The sequence below is a fragment of the Rhinolophus sinicus genome, chromosome 1, assembly GCF_057876585.1.
Source record: "Rhinolophus sinicus isolate RSI-liver-muscle chromosome 1, RSI-T2T, whole genome shotgun sequence".
Lineage (NCBI taxonomy): Eukaryota > Metazoa > Chordata > Mammalia > Chiroptera > Rhinolophidae > Rhinolophus > Rhinolophus sinicus.
This window is the reverse complement of record NC_142501.1, coordinates 145,173,702-145,197,521: the sequence shown is the minus strand read 5'-3', so window position 1 is coordinate 145,197,521 and position 23,820 is coordinate 145,173,702. Positions and strand designations below refer to the sequence as shown.

Below are 23,820 nucleotides of genomic sequence, written 5' to 3'. Positions count from 1 at the left end.
CCAATTACTTTCATCTCAAATTCTGAACAAGTTTAAGATAAGGAATAGTCACAACACATAGGCAAGTAGAATATAATTCGTCATCTGCAGTTTCTTAGGTGCTGTGCTTAAGAAATAAGGAATAAGTAAGAAACTGAATTTGAATACAGGGATGGACCAATACTGCACACACTCTTGCAGGCCATTCTCTTTCTCTTCTATAACGTTGCCATAGTGTCTCTGAATCGTAAGGCCAGCAGGTTCTGTTGAAATCTCTCTCACATCCACCTCCTCTTCCCCACGCCCACCGCCTGAGTCAGTCCTGAATGTGCACCTATCTTCATAACCCCTATCTTCTGGTTCGCTCTTTCCCCAGCCAGCCTCCCGCATTACATTAGAGTGCTCTTCCTAAAACATAGACCCTCCCATGGCATCTACCCACTTGAAACTCTTGATGGCTTATCATCACCCTGTGAATAAAGCCTGGACATCTTAGCACAGTAAACAAAACCCCTGTACAATCTCACTGCGCCCATCTCTCTAGACTTGCCCCCCTTCATTCTCCCTCACATATTTCTCACTGTCCTTTACCTGGACAATTTAAATAAAGCAGAACAGGCAGAAGTAGCCATCTAGAAATACCATACTAAGCTCTTAATGAATTAAACGGCTTATGGCACACACATAAAACATCTTTCCCTAATCTCTGTGTCTTCCAGTTAATTAAAAACATTTGTCTTGTGGCTGCCAATTTTGAAGTTGCTGTTACATGTTGCTCTTCATTTACATTTTGGTCATTTTGGCAAAGAACAAGACTGAAGAAGAAATTTTGAGTCTTGAATAAAAATCATCAAATAAAACAATTAGAAATTCAAGAAATTACATTATACGCATAAACTTGAATATAAAGACTCCATAATAGAAAATAACATTTTATAATATTTTACACCAATAAAAATGATAAAACAATTATTTATATCACGCCCATTCACCATGGCCCTTCTTAGTGTGGCATAGCATTCGTGTATATAGTCCACCGGGAAGCATCCACTATGCAGTAAGACTTGGGTTGGCATTGCCATGCAAAGAACATGAATGACCTGTCTTTGCCCTTGGGGAGCCTTCACCAGGCCCTGACGTGGACAATGTTCACAATATTGGAACTGCTATGCACCCAAAAATATTGCTTCTAGTAGAAAGACCCTTGTCATGACACAGCTCTTTATCCTTTTAGTCATCTTATGTCTTTTTGAAACGAACATCAGAATGATCTAGTATGGGGTACTGATCCCTTCTACAGGAGTATCAGGTCCAGATTCCAGCTCGGATGCCAAATAGTGGCTGTTTTCTAGTTTGTGGTACTAAAAGTCCAAGAAATCTTTTTTAGTCTATTTGCAGGAAGTTTCTTAGGGAGAGGCGTGTATATCATACTCTTCTAACAAACCTTCACTGAGCACCTACTTTGCACAGGGCAGAGTGTTAGGGGCTCTAGAGAAGAGTGGGTCCAGTTCTTGCTCTGCAGAGTTGATAATATGGTGGGGCTGCCAGATATAATTGCTATAAGAAGCCACTAACACATGCTGTGGGGGAAAAAGCCATTGGAGAAAAGCAAAGTCTTCAGAGTAGGGGTAAGATTTGATGCTGGCCTTGAAGTCTGGACTCCTCATATGGAACTGGCCTTCTTTGTGCGTTTTGAGAGAATTTTCTTTTTTTACATGTTTTTCCACATTAACTACTAATGTGAGTGATATTGTCCAGTTTGAAGGTGCAGGGGCCCTCTGCTGGGGTTGTTTGGCAGGTTTTCCAGGCGAGCTCTCATAGATTGGCTTTAGCTTGGTGAAATCACCTGACTCCCTAATCTGGTTCTCAGCTTTGTGACCCAGGCATTCCACTTTCTTAGCCTACCAAAAAGGTCATCTGACCCTAGTGATCTGACTTAAACAAGACTTTACAAAATTAGCCATTTCTGATGGGGATGTTCATTTACAGTAACATGTTCACATCTGCCTTCCAGGAAGCTCTTCCGGTTTCCAGATATTTTAAAGCCCATGTGGACATAAATCATTGGTTGCTCCATAAGCACAAAGTTGGAGCAAAGGGAGGTTGATAGAGGGCCAGGTATGTCAGGGAGCTAACGGAGTCATAACAGGGAGTTACAACTCAGAGCAGGGTCCTGTCCTTTAGGAATCATGTGGATTTTCCTCAGGGTCAGTATTTTCTCCCCTGGGCAATATTAGATGGATAGACACCGCCAACTTTAGTTGTTCTGATCCCCATTTCCACGCATTCATGTAGACCACGCTCTCATATTGCAACTTTCTATATTAAGAGATATTAATATACAAATAAATTCTCTCTTCCTGTTTTAGGGCAAGAATCCTTTTTATTTTTAATTTGTCCATCTTTTACGTATGTGTTGATTTTTTTTTTTCAATCGAGTCTGTTTCTTGTCCACTTTCTCTACTTACACTGTGCTGCCTGCGTAAATATGGCTTCTTCTGAGGGGATTCAATCAGCTCCATGCAAGGAGTTATTTTTAAAACTTGTATTTGCCTTACTAAAATAGCTATAAAAACACTGCTGGGGGAAATTAAAGACATAGCACAGCACTGTTATTCCTGATATGCCATTATCATAGATTCCAGCCATTTATATTTTGCACCTATATTGGTTTGTTCTCTATAAAACCCCCTTATGAGAACCCAGAAGAGATCTTTAGACCACAGCACAATTGGGTCAGATGGCTGTTCAAGATCTTAATACCTTTTCTTCCTTTGGGGTGTTCTCTCCCAGATCATATCTGCTGACTCCCTTATTAACTTGATCTTTAAATGTCCTTATGTTTATTTGCCTTATATCCATGACTAAAGGCCACGCTCTTCATTTGCTGTTTGTGCTCATTTGTTTTGACCAAAACTTTTTTTTTTTTTAATTTCTTGGTTCATACTGGATATTCACCGATTATTCCTTCAAGTTATAACCTCATCTACAATGCAAACATAATACCAGTACCAACTTATTTTAGATGTTATCCACTGGTTCCATTTCATATTACTTTCAGGCTTCTAACCACCTATATTCTTTAGTTCCAAAGACAGGGAATTTGTGTTGCATTCTAGGAGTTAAGAAGTTCTACTGTCAAGTGAGCCTGACTGGAAACCTCCCGAAATTCTACCTCACGTAACCCTGGGGAATTTCAGAGTGGCATCGTAGCAGGTGCTGTCAGTGCCTCCCCCAGATACCAGTTCAGCGCACTCAAGCCCACTTCCAGCTGCCAGTATCTGCACCTATTTGCCTGAAGGCTTTCCCAGAGCCACGTTCTCTGCCCAAATACAAGGGCAGGCTAGAAGGAAGGAATGGGGAATTAATATCCCTTAGTACCCTCAACCAAGAACTGAAGAGACCTGGTGTACAAGTACCCAACAACCTTTCCTCTAGGGTGGATAGTTCTGAGCTGTGTACACTGTTTCTCCAAATGCCTGGCATTGCTAAGCTCCAGTTGCCCACAGTGTTAGTTTGCTTCATAACACACACCCTTTCCTGCTTCCTTCCTTTCCCGGGCCGACCTCCTCATCCCCTACCAGTGTTCCCTGCACCTCACAAATAAACTTCTTGCACTTGAATCCCTGTCTCAGGGTTTGCTTCTGAGCCCCAACTAAGGCATAATATAATGGAGAAGAAGAAATTTCCTAGCTGTAGGACCAATCATATTAATTTCCAGAAGTTACAGCTGATGAACTATAATGGACATAGTGCCTGGTGCATAATAATAATTGTTTTATGAATGCTTTACAAATAATTGTCACTTGTGTTCTCCCTTTTAAGGAGTGAAAATCCAGTAGGAGAGGTTGGCATATAAACCATGAGACTTTAATATGCTATAGTTCATGCTGTAAGGGAGATGTGAGAAACTTCCTGTGGAAGAGCCAACAGTTCATTAGGATGGGATTGGGAGTGAAGAAGGGGTTTCAGGGCAAGTTTTATTGAAGGGAAATTAGAAAAGGGCATTTCAAAAAGAAAAGGAGACAGAGACAGGGAGGGGGAGAGAGAGAGAGAGAGAGAGAGAGAGAGAGAGATTTGAATAAGCTGTGAATACTGCCATGGTGAGGGGAACAGTGGGCTGGTGCATGGGATGTTTGGGTAATAGTGACGGGGATGAGATGGTGAGAGGCCGCAAATGCCATGCTCAGGAGAGTTGGCCTCGTCCTGCAGGTGATAGTGAGTCAAAATAGGTTATTAAGCAAAGGGGTAACATGGTCAGCTCTCTGTATTAGAAAATCTTGTTTCCAGATATACCCTATTTCCCTGAAAATAAGACCTAGCCAGACAATCAGCTCTAATGCATCTTTTGGAGCAAAAATTAATATAAGACCTGGTATTATATTATATTATACCCGGTTTTATATAAGACCTGGTATTATATTATATATTATATTATATTATAGACCCGGTCTTATATTATAGTAAAATAAGACTGGATCTTATATTAATTTTTGCTCCAAAAGACACATTAGAGCTGATTGTCCGGCCAGGTCTTACTTTCAGGGAAACACAGTATATGGAATAACTATATGATACTTAAGATGATTTCTGGAGTTCAGTTTACATAGATGAGGCAGTAGAAATTAAGTGGTTAAGCATGTTGGATGCTTTTATTTCAATCCCAGCCCTGCCACTTACTATTGTGTGATTAAAAATAACTAACATTTATTGAATCTACTAAGTGCCTGGCACGATTCTAGGTGCTTTGCATGTACTAAATTATTAAGTTCTTTGTCCTTCAGATTTGTCACCTATACAATGAATATAACATTATTTTATGTTAAAATATTTTATGACAATATTTTATATAGCTGCCTTGCAGAGTAGTTACGTAATTACATTAATTTGTGTAAACTTCTTAGAACATAGCAGGCAGCAGGTGCTGAATAAATGCTGTTGTTGTTATAATATTCCTCACTGGTCTCAGAAGAGCTCATATAAAGGGAAACCTATGGCTTTGCTAAGTTCCCATACATCTGAGTTCCGACGTTATAGCACAGCATCCCTGACAGACACCTGCCCCTGTTGATGGACAGGCAGAAAGCTGATATCGTGCAATATCACATATCCTTACTTTCCTGTGCAGCTCTAAGAATTTTGTCCACTCACAAAAGCTCTGTTCAACCTACCATAGACCTGAGCCTGTGCAGAGCTGTCCTTTAGTGGAGGTGCTGAAGGAGTTAGGATAAGTTGTTCAACAGCCAAGGCACGTGAGCAGTGCTCTCGGTGTTAGAATCTAGGAGAAAAAAAGAAGCATAAAACTGGCAGTGAGTTTCAGGCTCAGAATTTGGAGCAGTATGTGTCTGGTGTGTCTGACTCCAAGGAGTTTTTTCCCCTGTCTCTGGGGCTATCTGTGGGGCCTCCAGTGAGCAACCAGGAAGTGGGCCAGCAGAGAGAGGAGTCACATGCTTTTGATTGTCTGTTAAAAGGGTTGCTGAGTTTCTTTCTGGAAGAATCTCACCCCGGAAGCTTCAAGATCTTGTTGTGATTGTCCCATTTGAATCTTGAGGGACAATGGAGGCTGTGGAGTAGAATGTTATTAAGCTTCTTATCCAGACATCTTATGAAATTGCAGATTCAGAATTTTGAATGCAGGCTCTAGGCACCCATGACAATTTCTGACTATAACTCGACTTTCAAATTTCTGGAAAGAAATGAGGTATGAAGAGAAAGAGGGGTACTGATATTGTGATATAATTTTTATATTTATAGTTTGAACTAATTATAACTTTTCCAGAAAAGCAATGCATGACCATACTGCTTCCTTCTATGTATCCTTCCTGATTTTTTCCATTTTACTAACTCTTCCACCACGAGGCAAGCAGAAGAGGTGGAACTCAACTTTTTCAATAAAACAGAATGAGCTTGAGTCGTAAGATATTTCATGTTCACTAGGAACTGCTAGGTCATTTTCTGGTTTTTTTAAAACAGTAGGAGAAACATGCCATCCATCGTGCCCATGTATAACTATTGATAATCTCAGTATATATCTTTGTGTCTTTCATCTGTGTGTATGTGTACGGTGGACATCATATTATACAGGCTGGCCTGAAACTTGTTCACTTTTTTGAATAATACATCATATTTAAAGACACCCTGGACATTCCCCTAACTTTTAAATTTAAGAAGAAAAGGCGTGAGATATCATTTTGCAATTTGTGTTCTTTTGTGCCGCGTTGACAATAAATTGTATTTTTAATATACATGCTGTAGTCCTGCTTTTTAAATCCAAACTTAAGCATCTTTTAGAAGTATGTGTAACTTGTTTATCGTTTGTTTTCCTTATAACTAAGTGCAATAAAAGAGAATTCACTTGTGTCTACAACCTGGAAATTAAATTACTGTTCTTTGCTACCCATTTGGTTAACATTTTTATTATTTTAGGTAAAATGTGAAACACTAAGCACGTTAAGTACCAACGAAGGAAATAATATTAGCAACTATTATCATCAGTGAGGTAAAAAACATACTTTAGAATCTTTCGTGCTAAATATATCAGTGATACCAAATTACAAGAATAAAAAAGATCCAAATTCTCGCCACACGGCATCACAAACCATCTGACTTTCCCTTTTGCCCATCTGGAGAGCATTTTTAAGTCCTACAAACAACTATATAGGAGTAGCCTCACAGACCTTTAGAATGCAATACTTGTTACAAAATCTATTTCACTAGAGGTGAGTCTCTGAGTTTAAAAACATATATTTATTACGCATCCTATGGCCTTCCTACTCAAAGTGTGGGCGTTCCCCGGGCTTGTTAGAAATGCAGAATCGTGGGTTGTACTCTTGATCTTCTGAGTTTGACTGCATTTTAACAAGATCCCTGCCTTATTCATATACACATTAAAGTTTGAAAGGCATGGCACTGGGGAGATAAAATATATACTGAAGGAAGATTTTTCAAGGCTTCTCCTATCTAATTATTTGTAGGACTTAGAAATGCTCCACAGATGGAAAAAAGAGAGATTCAAGTGTTCTCATTTCTCTACCATATTGAATGTTCATACAGTGAGGTCTACTGTCTTGTGTGGAGGTATCGGACAGATTTTCTTGTTTGATTCCTGTCCTTACCATTTGTATAACCTCTGTATAACTTCAGTTTCCCCACTTGTATAAAAGGAATAACAATAGTATTTGAAAACAGTTGTGAAGATTAAATGAGTTAATATTTGTAAAGCTCTTCGAACAGTGCTTAGCACATAATAAGTGCTCCAAAATAATTCCTTTGCATCATTATCAAGGTCTGAGTTTTGTAAACCATTATCGTAAAACCTCAAGTCTTCCTCTAAGGCTGTTGGTGGCAGAATGGTCCAGAGATGAGGCTAGTCAGCTCAGAGAGCCTGGGATGGACAGATTTGTCTGCAACCTCTATAGAGCAGGTCTAGGCGTGGCATAGGGCTGTCATTTAGTAGCTTAGTGCCCAAATGTAATGAGCATGGAATATGAATTACTGACCTCTTTTCCTAAATTCCATTCATTAAAAGTGACTAAAGATTTTTAGCCAGTTCCCTGAAATCTTATTATCTTTACTTTGTAAGAAAACAAGCCTCTTGAGTATAGTGAAAATCCACTGTTAATATATCTCCTTGTTACATAAATTGATGTTATTGATGGAATAAATCCTGGCATCTTTCCATTCCCCTCTTTATCTCCTACAAATAACTGTAAGTAGAATTCAGATGATAGACTGAGTAAAATGGAAATGGCGGGACCATGATTTCATCCTTCACCATCTACAAGAGAGAAACAAGCCAGGCCAAACAAAGAACACTTAATTAACTAGAGATTTGGTCTCTAACTGCAATGTGGAGTCCTGATGTACAAGAAGGAATCCTGTTGCCCAGGTTACTGCTTCTGAAATTTTAATATGCAAACAAATCACTTAACTATCTTGTTAAAATGCAGATTCTATGTCAACGTATCTGGGTAAAGCCCAAGATTCTGCATTTCTAAGAAGCTGCGAGGTGAAGTCAATGTTGCTGGTCCATAGACCACACTTTGAGTGAGGTCTAGGCTGTCACCAGTCTGAGTTGGTCAAAAAGATTCTTTTGTACCTGCCTACCTGAGCCCTCACCTGAATCTTGGCCCTCCTCATTCGTGGTTCCCAGCCCTGGTTACACATTACAATCACCTAGGCGTTCTGATCCCCACCTCCAGACATTCTGATTTAACTGGTTTGGGATTCATGGGTGGAAGAGAGCCAAAAAAGAAAGATAAAAAATGGTTTGACATCCACCTTAACTACTCATCCCAGATGATTCTGGGAGAGCTTGGAATTTTCAACCCCTTGCATTAACAATGAAATTCCTCGTCGGCACTGTGATTCGATAAAATAACTTTGCCTTTGACCCTGATCTAGATTTATAGTAGAGAGTCAACAACCGGGGAAATACTTGAGTTTTCCACAGAGTTAAATAATAACTACATGTAGTCAACGTGGATGTCAAACCATTTTTATAGAGCAGTTCATGAGTACTTTTCAAAATGTAATGCTGAAACATGTTCATGGGAGAAAACTAGGTTCAGAAATGCAGAATGCCCATTTACTCTGTCTCTGGCAAAGGGACAACCCATTACGTATTCAGTTGGGGAAAAACTATAAATATATGATCCTTTTCTTTGAAGACCTTATGCTCTAGTTAGGGAGATAAGACCAATACATACAAGGGGTGATCAAACAGTGTGGTGAATGTTTAAATAAAAAGCATTTATTACAGTAAAAGACACATTGCCATTAACCCCCCTCAAATATTCCCCCTCACTTTGAACACACTTATCCCATCATTCTTGCCACTTTCTGAAGTAGCTCTGGAAGTCCTCTTTTGTGAGTGTCTTTAGTTGTGCTGTCATGGCTGCCTTGATGTCCTGAATCATTTTGACTTTGGGGAAGAGCCAGAAGTCACAGGTGCCAGACCTGGTGAATAAGGTGTATTAGGACACACCGTAATGTTTTCATTTGACAGAAATTGCCATGTACCTGAAGTGATGTGTGACATGGAGTGTTGTCATGATGGAGGATGATTTATGGCAGACTTTGAACCACACCTTCTCTCAACCATAGCTCACACCCAACTGACTGTACCAAACAAGTTGAAACTTGTCACACACTGTTACTAAGGTTTGATGTGCTGCTTCTGGTATGGAAGATCCCTGCCTTTCTATTGGATGGCGTTTGGCAACAGCTTTCACCATATTTTGTGATCACAATGGATAAGCTCCGTGTCACACATCACTGTTGGTATAGCAATTTCTGTCAAATAAAAACATTACAGTCTGTCCTCATCTACCTTATTCACTGAATCTGGGGCACCAAGTGACTTCTGGCTTTTCCCCAAAGTCAAAATGACCATGAAAGGTAAATGTTTTGAATCGATTCAGAACATCAAGGCAGCCACAACAGCGCAACTAAAGACATGAAAGAAGACTTACAGAACTGCTTCAGAAAGTAGCAAGAACGATGGGATAAGTGTGTTCAAAATGAAGGGGAGTATTTTGAGGGGGGATTAATGGCAATGTGTCTTTTACTGTAATCAATTTTTTAATTTAAACATTCACCCTATTTTTTGATCACCACTTGTATGTGCGGTAAAGGGTTAACTCAGCAGGCCTGGATTACTTAGACACTATATATTCCAAAGAAAGCCTATCTTTATAGGACTGGCCCTTGGCTAGCTCCTGGGAGGTGACTTCAGAGTCCTTGGAATATCCTGCCTGATAAGAGTGTTTTTCTGTATGCCTGAGGCTGTGGACCATATTGTATGGTATAAGTTTGATTGCTGGGGTGGTGGATGCCTCTGTGACTGACTTGCAACAATAATCCTGGACACCAGGGCTCCAGTTAACTTCCCTAGCTGACAGACTTTCACGTGTGTTGTCACATATCATTGCATGGAGAATTAAGGGCATCCCCAGGCAACGCCCTTAGGAGGGAACACCTAAAAGCTTGTGCCTTATTCCTCCTGGACTTTGTCCAATACACCTTTCCCATTTGCTGATTTTAATCTGTATTCTTTCACTGTAATAAACTGTAACCATGAGAATAACAGTTTTTCTGAGTTCTGTTAGTCCTTGCAAATCATCAGGCCTGAGTGTGGTCTTCAAACCCCTGACAAAACATGTAACAGGCAAGATTAATCCTGAGTCTCCTCAGGAGGAAGTCTATTCAGGAGGTGATCCAGGAAACAATAGAAAGAAGGAAATAAAGGACATGTTATCAAGCTGATCATTATTGTGAGTGCCTATGGTTTGATGCCCTGGGACATTCTGAGGAGATATAAAATATCTCTCAGAATTGTCTTCCTGAAGGGAGATGGGAGCATTTATCTACCACCAACCACATTATCAATGATTTTATTCCGAAGAGTATTGGCTTTCTTAAACTTGGAGCAGTTAGATTGTAAACTCCTGGGTAAGTCTCAAACTGAGGCATCAGAAAGGTCCAGAACAAAAAGCAGAAAGTAGCTGGCTGAGCCTAGGTAAGGTGTTGTCAGAGCTGTTCAAAGCTGGCTGCTATTGTAATGGCTGGAGAAAAAGATGGGCTGAGAACATGAGGCTGAGCATACAGTGCATTCCTTGTAGTACAAGGTCCACTTGTGTCCTACATTAAGTCCAGTCCAGAGCTCTCAAGATGGTGGCTGGCCGTAATCTCTACAAAAGACTCAGTTAAGGAAGGTTAATGGAAAGTTACAGTTACTCTTGCTGCAAATGGTCTTAAGGCTATAGTTGATATTTCCCTACCTCCTCTATCATCCATTCTAGATTCCCTTCACCCTAGGCTTGCCACCAAGGTCAGAAATGTGCAAGCGATAGGAACTAAGCATCCAGAACATGTAAAAAGAAATACATGAAATGTGTTATATGATTATTAAAATTCAAACTGATACATTGTTTGGGTCTGTTGAACCCCAGGCATGGCAATGGTTGGTGGTTGTACAAATACTGTTTTATTTTGTGAACTGCTGTTATTGAAGGGAGTATGCTGTATCTCCTATGTGTTTTGAGGCAGAAAAAAGAAGGTTGAAAACTGCAGATCTAGAAAACAATATTTGATGACTTGATTTAAATTTAAACTTTTCTAGTGAGTAAATGAAAATCTCGATTAAACATGTACAACTGATGATCCACAATCTATGAGACAAAGAAACACTTTTTATGTTTATGTGAGAATGATATCTGTTTTCTTACTGTCTGCTGGACTCCTGTTTCATAGCACTGGACACTAAGGCCTTTATGCTATTGTAGTGGTCTAATTATATTAAGACAACCAAAAAAAAAATTAATACCATCCCTTTTAAAATAAAATCACCAGAGAGACTTAGATTAAAGAAAAATTCAGAAAAAAGGACACACACACACACACATACACAAACCCAAAAAAACTCCAGCATTTTCTATTTCTGATTTGCATTAATTTCCTATTTAAGAAGTTAAAATTTAGTTTTATGTCAGGTCTACATTTGACAAAAAGACATCATGAAGTCAAGAGTTCAGTCATGTTTTTTCTTTTCTATAAACAGATAATCAGGGCAAACCTATTCAAGGATGTTAGGAAGTATGCACATTATGATGACAAATGCAACAAAAATGCATATGAAATTATTTTGTAAAAAAAAAAAAGGTGAGATAAAACTATAGAACTAAACTTTTACTATCATTGTTACTGTTATTGCTATTATTATTCAGGCCTATAATTTCTTGTCCAAAACCCTTGGCGCTAGATGTGCATCACAGTTCAGAATTTTTGGAACAAAATTTTGCTGGTTTGTTTTGTTGCCTCAAATGCAGCATCTCTTAGTCACTTATTGGTGACATCCTTTGTTCTTTATATGCAGCTAAATCTTATTTTGGGCATGATACATCCATGACAAGCATCCAAATATGACAATAAAATATGAGGCTTAGCACGGACTTTGGTATCATGAAAGAAAGGGCTTTTGAAGGCCTCTACTTGGCAAAAGAAAAAAAAAAAAGAAAAGAAAAAGAAAAAGTGTGGAAAGTGTTGAAAAGAGTAGTCATTTATATCTAGTACCTCAATAATTTGAACTTGAAATTTCCTCAAAATTTTGAGGGAAATAAGTACATAATTTTTAGATAATGACTGCCAAAGGAAAGGAACTTTAAGTACTTAAATTTTCAGAAAGTTCATTCATAAAACAAACTTTTATAATACAGCTTTACATTTTTACTTTTAAGTTACTTGTACTCCTATACAAAAAAAAAATAAGGCATTTGGAAATAGACATTCCACTGGTGGCATTTTTAATATAATGTATGATGGGCATATAATTTTCAGGTACTTCTATGATGTTTAAGAATCCTTCATTTAAGGAGATACATGATTTGGAGACTGTTTAGAGCCATTTCCATTTGCTGTAATCACAACCCAGCTGAGCTTAAGTATATAGTCATGAATCTAGAGTTGTACAGGGTAAAGTTAAGTAATTCAGGATACCTGCAGTATGCCATTTTTTTGTTGTATAAGATTTAAAACTGAGTCAAATGAATTTCAAAATTTCACAATAACACAAAAAAGGTAACACTTCAGTTCTATATCAGGCTTAGGGAATTAAAAGGACTCTCATGAAATCATATCCTCACAGAAGAGAAAGTCACAAAATTAAATCATCAATCAAATCTTGAAAGAAAAGAGAGATTATTCACTTGATATCTTTATGTTTTAAATGAGTACTATGTGTGCTTGGAAATGAAAGTCTGGCTATCAAAGCTACTGATGGACAATGGGAGTCTTCTTGTCTCTGTCTCAAGAAAATGTCAGTTCTTAGGGATGATGTATAGAATGAAGCGTTTTCTCTGAACTGTCCTTTGATGTAAGAATGATCAGTTATCTTGTGTGACTGGGTCTAGACAGTGTCCTTTTTGGGGTGTCCTTACTGTCATTTAAAAAATAGTAACCATGACACAGTGCCCTTGGCGGTTCCCTGGATCTGTCTCTTGATTCAACAGTGTTTGGATAGAGCAGACCCAGGGATGCCCCATCTTCTAGTCTCCAACCACCCTCCAATCTCTTTTCCAGTCACAACTTACAGAATCATCTCAGCCATCCTCAACCTCCAAGACCAATCAACACCATTCTTTTAGCTTAACTCCTATTGCTAAGCAACTGTCAGCTCCCAAGTTTATCACAATTATTCCACCAAGGTGGAGGCCACCATCAACTGCCTGCTCAACCTGCATCTATGGGCCTCCTACACCTACCTCTCCCTGGGCTTTTATTTTGACAGTGACAGTGTGGCTCAGGAGGACGTGAGCGACTTCTTCTGCAAGTTGGCTGAGGAGGAGTCCAAGGGCGCTGAGCATCTCTTGTAGTTGCAAAACCAGCATAGCAGCTGAACCCTCTTCCAGTACTTGCAGAAACCTTCCCAAGATGAGTGGGGTAAAACTCAGGATGACATGGAAACTCCATGGTGATGAAAAGAACCTGAACCAGGATTTTTTGGATCTGCATGCTCTGGGTTCTGCCCGCATAGACTCCCATCTCTGTGACTTCCTAGAGAACCACTTCCTAGATGAGGCGAAACACCAGAAGATGGGTGACCACCTGACTTATCTCCCCAGTCTGTCCATCCCCCAGGCTGGGCTGGGCAAGTATCTTCAAAAGGCTCACCCTCAAGCATGACTAGGGGCCTTTGGAGCCCAGAGACCTTTGAAGGGCCCCTCTGTATCCTTTGGTGTTGGGCATCTACCTGAGCCTCTCCCTGCAACCACTAGGCAGCCTTCTAACCATCCTGGATCCCTCTCCCGTGCCGTTGGACCAAACTGAAACAATTAAATTTTTGCATAAAAAAAGGTAACCATTATAGATGAGAATGCTAATGTTTGGCAGTTTTGATATCATTGGTAAATGTAAAAACTAATTTCTAACAAGTATGAACAAAAACAATCCATTAGAAGTCTATAACAAAAGATAATGTTTCTTTCTCCATTTTTCATCTATCATCTGGGCAAGTTAGTTTTTCTCAAGATATTGATATTTTTCCAGTCAAGATGGAGGAGTAGGTAAATGCCATGCTTGCTTCTCTCATGAACATGTCAAAATTAAACTAAACTGCAGAACAACCATCATTGAGAATTGCCCAAAGTCTAGCTGAACTGAGGTTCTACATCTAAGGACATATAGAATAAGCCACCTGGAGAATGGAAGGGGGCAGAGACGTGGAATGGGTTGGTCCCATACCCACATGTGGTCATTAAAAATTGGGAGTGATATCTCAGCTGGAGGAGCTATCCCCAGAGGAGTGAGGGGTCCCAACCCCTACATCAGGCTCCCCAACCCAGGGTTTTAGTGACAGGGAAAGAATTCCCCATAACTTTTGTCTGTGAAAACCAGCAGAGATTGTGGCTGAGGGAGATGGAGGGCTGCTGGAGTCCCAGATGCTCCTCTTAAAGAGCCTGCACACAGACTTACTCGCCGATAGACTCACTCACTCTGAGATTCAGCACTGGGGCAGCAGCTCAAAAGGTGTCAGAGACATATGGTGTGGAACTGAGTTGTCTAGCCTCAGTGCAAGGGCTGTAAGGGCAGCTTTCTTCCAGACAGGAGTGCTGGTAGAATCCATGGTTTCTTTGTTGGGCCCTATCCTTCTCCCTGGGTGCAGACCCCAGTGGCTGCCATATCAGAGTCTCCATCAACCTGGCTAACACTGTTCATTTGCTCCACTCTGGTGATTCCCTGATACCCTGCCCCACCCAACTTTCAGGCACAGCCAAGCCATTTCCAGTAGCTTTTCCATACAAGCAGCCTGTCTTGGTTCATGCTGTGGACGTTCCTAAAATCTCTCAAAGGTTAACAAAACCCAAACAAGCAGCATCTGGAGTCAGCGTGTCCCGTACCTCTGGCTGAGCAGATCCAAGCCCAGCACAAGCAACAGCTGGCCTTAGTTCATGGCTTGGACTCTCAAGGCACCTCCAAGCCCAATGTAGGTGGTAGACATCTGGGTATTGCTTTGTGGCTCATGCCAGATGGCCCTGGGCAAGGCACAGGCTGTTGCTGAACTTGGTCTGCGGTGGGGCCCATCCCAGGAGGCCCCAAGACTGGCATACTGGCTGGCCAGCTTTGGACCAAGCTGAGCATCACCTGGCCACCTCCAAGAATGATACACCCAAAGGGCAGACTGGGCAGGCACCAGAGCCCTGCTAAAGTGAATCCTGCTCCGTAGGGTCAGCCCCTGCACAGCAGCTCCTCCACTGTAGTCACAGCCAGTCCTCACAACCAATCAGCTCAAGGATGAATCCCTCCAACTGAGGTGCAAACATAAACCAAGGCTCAACTACATCAGAAGGGCACACACTACCCACACAAGGGAGTACGTGGCTCAGATGTCAAAGTAGACTGTGCCCCTGGGCCCCATAGGATGCCTAGTACACAAGGCCACTCTACTAAGGCTGGGAGACATAGCAACCCTACCTAATACATGTCAGATGGTTGCTGGACTTATCATGGTGATCACCTCTTTAGGTATAGAAATGAAGTATATAAATGTTGAATGACTATAGTGTACACCTGAAATTAATATAAGATTGTATGTTAGCTATATTTTCAGAAAAAAATTTTAAGAAAGATACTGAAAATAATGCTAATGATTTAACAAAATTTGATTACAATGACTTTAAGTAGTTTTCAAAGTGCTCAGAGAGAGAAAGAGTTGAGTTATTTATGAATTCTTCTATTTTATGTCCAATAGGTTCTCCTTTTTTTTTTTGATGGTACAACTGGTACCATCAGGATTTCACAACAACTAGTGAGTGTCAGAAAAAGACACTCCATGGTAGAAAAGCTGTAAATGTAACATTTCCTTATTATTAAGACTTGTTTCTCTCTGAAGTAATCAAATCATGGGACAATAAGGCTGTTATATTACTGAATGTAACAGTGAGATTCTCTTCTACAGGAAAGGTAGTTTTTAAGGAGAAATTGTGTGCAAGGCATTGATACTTTGTTACCTTTTAGTACTCTGAGGCCGTTGTTTGCTAAGTAATACCTAAGGAACAGATTCTAGATGTTCCAGAATGAAATATTATGTCTGGTTCAAAAGTTTAAATACTTGGTTCATTTAAAAAATGTATCCATATATTTTTTCAACTTTTAATTTTTAAAAATATATTTTATTATGAATATTTCAAACACACTGGATTAGACTTACTCCATACATGGACTTTTTGAGAACACTTTCCATGTAACACTTGAGGCATTTATTTTTCTGTGATCTCATTAACTCCCATGTAAATGCCAGGTTTTGTTGAGGAAGAAGAAACTGTTAAATGACAGGAATCTAGGGGTTTGGGTATTCATTTTACAAGCAGCAGTTTTTTTCTGATCTGGAAAAGGTCAGCATTTCTAAGAGCGTGCTCTTTTGGTGAGGCTGCTGTTCTTCTTTCCTGAGATGTAATGAGATGCAATTGATCTGTCAGGAAAAATGGCTTTCAGAGGTTGCAAATACAGTAAAATCAAATTAACACAAATAAGATTATTCTAAAGTGACTTTTGAATAAAAAGTTGTTATCCTACTTTATAAACTGCTTTGAAAATAATACTATAAGGATGAAAGCACAGTCAAAGACAATAATGTTTTAAAAAATTTTTGAGACCCTTTTCAAACAATGGTGCTGGAGCAATAGGACATCCACAGGCAAAACCTTGGCTTAAGCCTTACACCTTATGTAAAAATTAACTTAAAATTAATCACAGACTTAAATATAAAACATAAAAATATAAAACTTTTAGGAAAAAAATCGTAGGAGAAAATCTTCAGAACGTCGGGCTAGGTTCAGACATGACACCAAAAGCATGATCCATAAAACGAAAAATTTAATAAATTGGATCTCATCAAAATTAAAGCCTTTGCTCTGTGAAAGACCTTGTGAAGAAGATGAAAAGCCAAGTTACAAACTGGCAGAAAACATTTGTGATTCACATAGTCCACATAAGCACTTATATCTAGAATATATAGAGAACTCTGAAAACTCAACAGTGAAAAACCAATCTAATTAGAAAATGGGCAAAAGACATGAACATACATTTTTTGAAGAAGACATACAGATATCAAATAAGCAAATGAAAAGATGCCCAACATCAATAGCTATTAGGGAAATGCACATTAAAACCACAAGGAGATATCACTTTACACCCTTCACAATGGCTGAAATAAAGCATAATGATAACACCAAATGCTGGAAGGATACAAAGAAACTGGATCAGTGATGCTGATGGGAAAGTAATATGGTACAGCTACTCTAGAAAATAGTTTGTCAGTCTCTTATAAAATTAAATAAGTACTAACTATATGCGCCAACAATTGCACTCTTGGGCATTTATCCCAGAGAAGTGGAAACTTATGTCAACACAAAAATCTGTAAACAAATGTTCATAGCAGTTTTATTCATAATAGCCCCAAACTGAATGCCCTTCAGCAGGTGAATGGTTAAATGGAATATGATACACAGGAATAAACTATTGATACACACAACTTGGACGGAACGCAAGGGAATTATGCTGAGTGGAAAAAAGGCCATTCTCCAAAAGTGACATAGTATATGATTCCCTTTCTATTACATTCTTAAAACAATAGAGAGGAAAAACAGAGGGTTACTAGGGTTAGGGATGTGGAGAGGGTGGTATGTATTGCTATAAAAGGGTAACAAAAGAGAGCCTAGTAGTGATGGAATTTTTCTACATCTTGTTTGTGGTGGTGATTACAAGAATCTATGTATCTGATAAAATTACACACACATACATATAAAACTGGTGAGTACATATAAAACTGGTGAAATCTGAATAAGTTCTATGGATTGTACAAGTGTCACTTTCCTGATTTTGATATTGTACTATAGTTACACAAGATGTTACCTTTGGAGGAAAGTAAGCAAAGGACACATAGGACCTTTTTGTGCACTTTTTGGATGACTTCTTGTGACTCTACAATTATTTGAAAATAAAAAGTTTATGAGAGCTTGGATTGTGTGTTTACTGAAAAGTCTGGATGGTACAGGCCATAGAAGTAATTTGTCCCCTCTCCTCCTACTGCCTTCCTGGAGAACTGGTGAGTCTAGGTCTTGAAATATACATGGAAGAAAATGAATTCTCATCTTTCCTATGTCTGTTCTTCCTATTCTAGGCATTGCCACTCCTCTTTATGAAATACAAAAAGTAAATAAATAAATAAACCTTTTAAAAGATTTCAAAACCCTCTCTTCTATTTGAAGATGTTTCTTTCTCTTCCATTTTCCTATCATCACCAACATAGTAAAACTTATTGCATACTTATTCTGTGCCAGTCACTGTTGCAAGTTTCAGAAACCCAACTTAAACAAAATAAAACTGGAACTTTTGATTTACCTAACTCTGAACTCCAAAGGATGGACCCGGTTTCAGGCATGGCTGAATGTCAGCATGTACAACGATTTCTATCTCTTCCTCTTTCCATTTCTCATCACAACTAAGACAGCCTCTCTTCATGTAACCCACAGGGTCCTTTATTATAAGTTGGAGCAATGATCTGGTGGGATAGGATGGGAGTCGGAGGCAATTCCTTGATGTGTGTGTGTGTGTGTTTGTTTGTTTGTTTGTTTGTTTTACAGAGAATAAAAGTACAGGATAATCAACTAGAATTGCCACAAATCAATTGTTAGCAGCTGAACGCATAGACATTAAACATACAGGTAGAGAATACCAGGGGTGATCTGCTTGGAAACCTACTCAGTTAAGGCAAAAATTGCCTTAATTTTATCTTTCAGTTTTCTCTAAGAAGTAAATATATTAAGTTGTCTAATTCTGCTTTTTCCTTCTAAACTGTTTAAAACTCTTAAATTAGGGTTTAAACTCAGTAAGATTGAAAATAGCTTACATTTGAAATCATACTAATGGGTGGAAACATAGGAAAAGGACTCAGAATTAATTTTTGAGAAAAGAGATTTGATTACCTTACAAATAAACAAAGACTCGATATTAATTCAACATGTTAATTTTATTCTTCTCAGAAACTTCTTAAATTTCTTAAAATAATATCAACTAGTATTTAATTTAGAGCATTATGATACCTGAAAATATCATATTTCCTATGATAAGACCTAGCTGGACCATCAGCTCTAATACATCTTTTGGAGCAAAAATAAATATAAGACCGGCTCTTATTTTAATTTAATATAAGACTCGGTCTTATTTTAATATAAGACCGGGTCTTATATAAGTATATTATAAGTATATTATAAGTATATTATATATAAGTATATAAGTATATTATATATAAGACCCGGTCTTATATTAATTTTTGCTCCAAAAGACGCATTAGAGCTGATGATCCAGCTAGGTCTTATTTTCGGGGAAACACGGTGCATACACACACACACACATACACACACACACACACACACACACACGTTTTCAGCCTTTCATATCTGTATGGGCCATTTAAAAAATCAGAGCTAAAATTATTTGAGACACTGGAGATAAAATGGGTAGTGATTACTCCTTTTAGGATACTAACTGAAATGTCACTTATTTTTATATTCGGAAACTCATTCCAGGTGTCTTGATTATTTTAGCTTTTTTTTTAAAGATCAAATTATACCAATTTTTTCCTCTCAATTTTCTTGACCAAATGCAATGATATTTTTTATTTGAACATGCCTATGTAAGGAAATTACATGTTTTTTTAAATAAATACCAGATGTCTTTTAAAAATACAGTGTTTTGATTCATTTTTAAATAGATTAAAAACCAGTCTAGCTATAAAAAATGATTATACAATTCACTTTGTAGAAATAATAAAACTTACTTGATCTGTCCTTGTATTTTTATAGCTATCATTTAATTTTAGGTTCCATTTTAATAAAACCTCGTATGTCTGGAAGCATCTGTTTTCTGCCAGCTTTTCCCAAATGTGATTCATAAATATGTCAAGAAAATCTAATAAATCTTTCATGAATATGAATTGATATTTTAATTGCAATTTAAGGAACAAAGAAAAGATTCTGACTTTGATGGATTGGAATTTTTTTAATGTCATGTTTTAAATTAGCAATAAGAATACTGCTTTTCTATAATGGCTTTACCCTCAAAACATCCATCATGTGAAAATCTAGCCTTGTGGGCATTGAAGTAACTGCAAAAAGTTATTGACTTGCTTTTTAAAAAATTCTCTTAGTACTTTTCTCAAAAGTTATTTGTCTCTAAAGGCTCTCTGAGATAAACCTGTGCTGCTTTCAGGCTGCGTGACAACCTTCCCTGGCCTGTGAATTCACCGACAGTATCTCCACCCACACTGCCTCCTGTCCTCCAGAGATTGAAGAGATGAAACCTAGTTCCTTTCGGGGGAAAAAAAAAAACAAGAAAAAAAAAAAAAAACATTAGCAAGGATGTCTCTTGTACATACAAATCTTTTATTCACCAGCAGTCCAAATTGCAGTCACTATGTGCATTGGATAAACCTGAAAACAACCTCAAGGGGAAGGACTTTTAAAAATGTTGGTCATTATTCCTGTAAACTGTTTAAATTAATTTTATCAAGTAATTAGAATAAAGAAAGTTTCTCCTGTAAAGGAAGCTGTGTCTCTGAGAATTATGTGAGCTGCTCAGGACAATGTTAATTATCCTACAACAGGGAAGTCACAAGAAATGTTGATGTATTTGGTCTGTGGTCCTCCATTTCTTGTACTCATTGTTCTTTTGTCTTTTAGAAGAAGAGTGTTTTTCCTGGGGTGATTGCTCAGTCCAGTGTCATTCATTCAAATGTCCTTTTGAGTCCAGAGATTTTCCTGGAGGCAGAGAGGTTGATATCTACATAGTTTGAAGAGATACATAGAAAAGGGTATAATTAGGATTATTGGAGTTACTGTAAAATTCATGAAATATTAATGTTCAAAGAGAAGGCAAACTCAGTTATAAATAGGAATTTCATGCAGAGGGCACAGATGTTTGTGGAGAGAGCTGAAAGATATCCTTGTTCTGAACCAAATAGATCCCCAGTCATTTGGTCATTTTCCTGGAATTGCCACAAATGACTGTCTCCTCTTGAGCCCCAGCTCTGTAGCTCCACAATTAGCTTCTACCCTAAATTCTTCCTAGAGCCCATGGGCTAAGTTGGGTCTTTGTAATGGTTTGCTTTTAACTTCCATAACTTCAGTGGGTGGAACATTTACTCTTCAATATTAAGATACCCATAAGCAAAAACTTTTCTCTACATTTCAAATTTGAGATGAGGGTGGTATTTCTAAATGGTTCATCCTGCATGAGCATAGGAAATAAATAACAGGAAATTGGGAAGATGTATGACCGGGTACAGGTGGTCTTAGAGAAGATAAAACAAGAAACAGAATTTTAGCATTTTGTGAGTCCATCTTACAGATGACACTGGCTTAATGCTCACTAAATGAGTGAATGACTGAGCATCGTATAAAGCATTGAGATATAACATTATTTCGCAAATAGTATCCACTTTCCATTTTTTACGTAATGATGCTATTTATAATTAACAGTGATATCAAAGTAATGATGAAAACAAACATTCTCCAGGTGGGTTTCATGAAGTATTTTCTGTCCTGAAAAAATTAAAGCTAGTGACTACAGCGTAGTCATTGAGACAGACATATCTTAGGTGAATGCCTTCACAAAGTGGAAGAGGAGGATTCCATAGTTACCAAGAACATTAAATAGCAAAATTTGGGTATTTCATGCCAAAAATAGACAAGCGTTTCTTGTGCTAAATTGCAGATTGCCACCATCCAGTCCGACAGGTATCATGATCATAACCTGCCCTGGACTTCTTTCTTTTTTAAAAATTGAGATTTAATTCACATGCCATAAAATTCATCCTTTTAAAGTGTAAAATCCACTGGTTTTTAGTATAGTCACAAGATTAAGCAACTACCACCACTGTCTAATTCCAGGATATTTTCATCACTACAAAAGGAAACCCCAGTACTTATTAGCAGTCACTTGTCTCTCTCTCCAGCCCCTGGAAACCACTAATCTATTTTCTGTTTCCATGGAGTTGGCTGTTCTGAATATTATGTATACAATGTGTAGTGGTTTGTATCTGAATTCTTTCACTTAGCATAATGTTTTCAAGGTTCCGCCATGTTGTCGCATTGTTAGTACTTCATCCCGTTTCATGGCTCTGGTGTAGACTTAAGCAGTGTCCTCCCACCTAGTCTCCTTCTAGTAGGATCCCCCCTTCTACTAGGGTCTCTCTGCTCACTACTAAAGCCAGAGTAATCTTTTTTCAAATGCAAATCAGATCATCTCACTCCTTCAAAATTCTCCACAGGCTTCCCATTTTACTTCTGAGAAAAATTTGAACTGCTTGCCATGGCCTCCAAGACCTTGGCCTTCAATGATCAGGACCCTACTCTGTTTACTTCTCTGACCTCAGTTCCACACACTCCACTCACTCACCCTGTGCCAGTTACACGGGCTTCCTTCTACTCCTTGAATGGTTCAGGCTTGTATCTGCCTCAGGGCTTTTGCACGTGATGCTCCCTTTGCCTGGGACTGTTTTTCACAGTTCTTCTCATGACTGTTTTCTGCTCATCTTTCCCACCTCCTACATATTCTCAGAGAGGCAAGCCTAGATACTCCTGTCTCAAGTATCTTCCCCCCACTCTCAGTCACCTTCCATTATTTTATTACCCTGTTTTAATTTATTTATAGCATTTACTACTATCTGAAATTGTTTCATTTACTTGATATTATTTGCCTCTCCTTGAAAATCTGTCAACTCCATGAACACAGAGACTTTAACTGACTTGGTCATTGCTATATCCCAAACTTCTAGAATGGAACCTAGAAGGTGCTCAGTTAATATTTGAAAGAACACATGACTATCTTATGTAGATCTCCTAATCTTCCAGATCTTGCAGCTACTCTCAGTTCCTAAAGTCAGGTCTCCTTACTTATTACTAAACTTTGCTATTGCCAACTACTGCCTGACTGGATTTCTAGCTATTGTTGACTCTTCCATTCTCCTGACGTTCAACCATCCTCCCCTTCTGAATGCTTTCTATGATGACTTTTCTGGACATTCCTACCATAAGCTAGCAGGTCTTGCTAATCTTCAGGTCCATGATCTAACTGAGCCTTCTTTCTTATAAGTTGTAAACAGAAAGCAAAGTCCCATTGCCAATGTGTGGCCAAGAATGTAAGAGATAATAGGTGAAAGGAATCAGCATGGTACCCAGAATCAAACTTTCGATCTGGGAAAGAGGAAGTGGGAATGCTTTAGATGCTGCGCTCCACCTGCTGGTGTATATACTGATGTACAAGCTTAATTTAAATGAATGTGAACTTCTGGGTACAAATTGGAATGTTTGTAACTAAATTGTTAAGCCTCTACTGCAGAGATCTGGGATCTAGCTCCTTTGAAATATTTGGATAATAAGCATCCTTCAGAATCAGCTTCCTTCTATTTGATCATTTGTGGAATCCTCAACCTTTACTCCTGGGTAAATAAAGTGCCTATCTGCCCTCACCCCACCCCACCCCCATCCATCTTCTCTTATCATCCAAGTCACACAGTGGTATGACTATTGGTCTGCAAGTCTTTTCTTAAATGTTTCCTTAAAAATACCAACTCATATACAGAGAATAAAGGAAAAGGCATAAATAGGGAGTATTTGCCACACATTTAACCAACAAAAGTTTCAGAATACATAAGGCATTCCTACAATGGGTAAGGAAAAAACTAACACCCCAATGGGGAAAAATGGGCAAATGAGACAAATGGACATTGCACTGAAGAGGAAACAATAATGGTCAATGCATTTATGAAAAGATACTCAATCTCAT

General features: G+C 38.5%; 1 protein-coding gene across 2 annotated transcripts in view; it reads left to right on the top strand.

The window, feature by feature from the left end:
* NMU (neuromedin U) overlaps positions 1 to 23,820 on the top strand; it is a 130,727-nt gene that overhangs the window by 73,700 nt on the left and 33,207 nt on the right. For both annotated transcript variants that reach the window (XM_088790966.1, XM_088790956.1), the window contains exon 8: positions 13,265 to 19,104. In XM_088790966.1, coding sequence (XP_088647092.1) covers positions 13,265 to 13,267 — 3 coding nt within the window. In that variant the 3' untranslated portion in view covers positions 13,268 to 19,104. Of the gene's footprint in view, positions 1 to 13,264 lie in introns of those variants that run through there.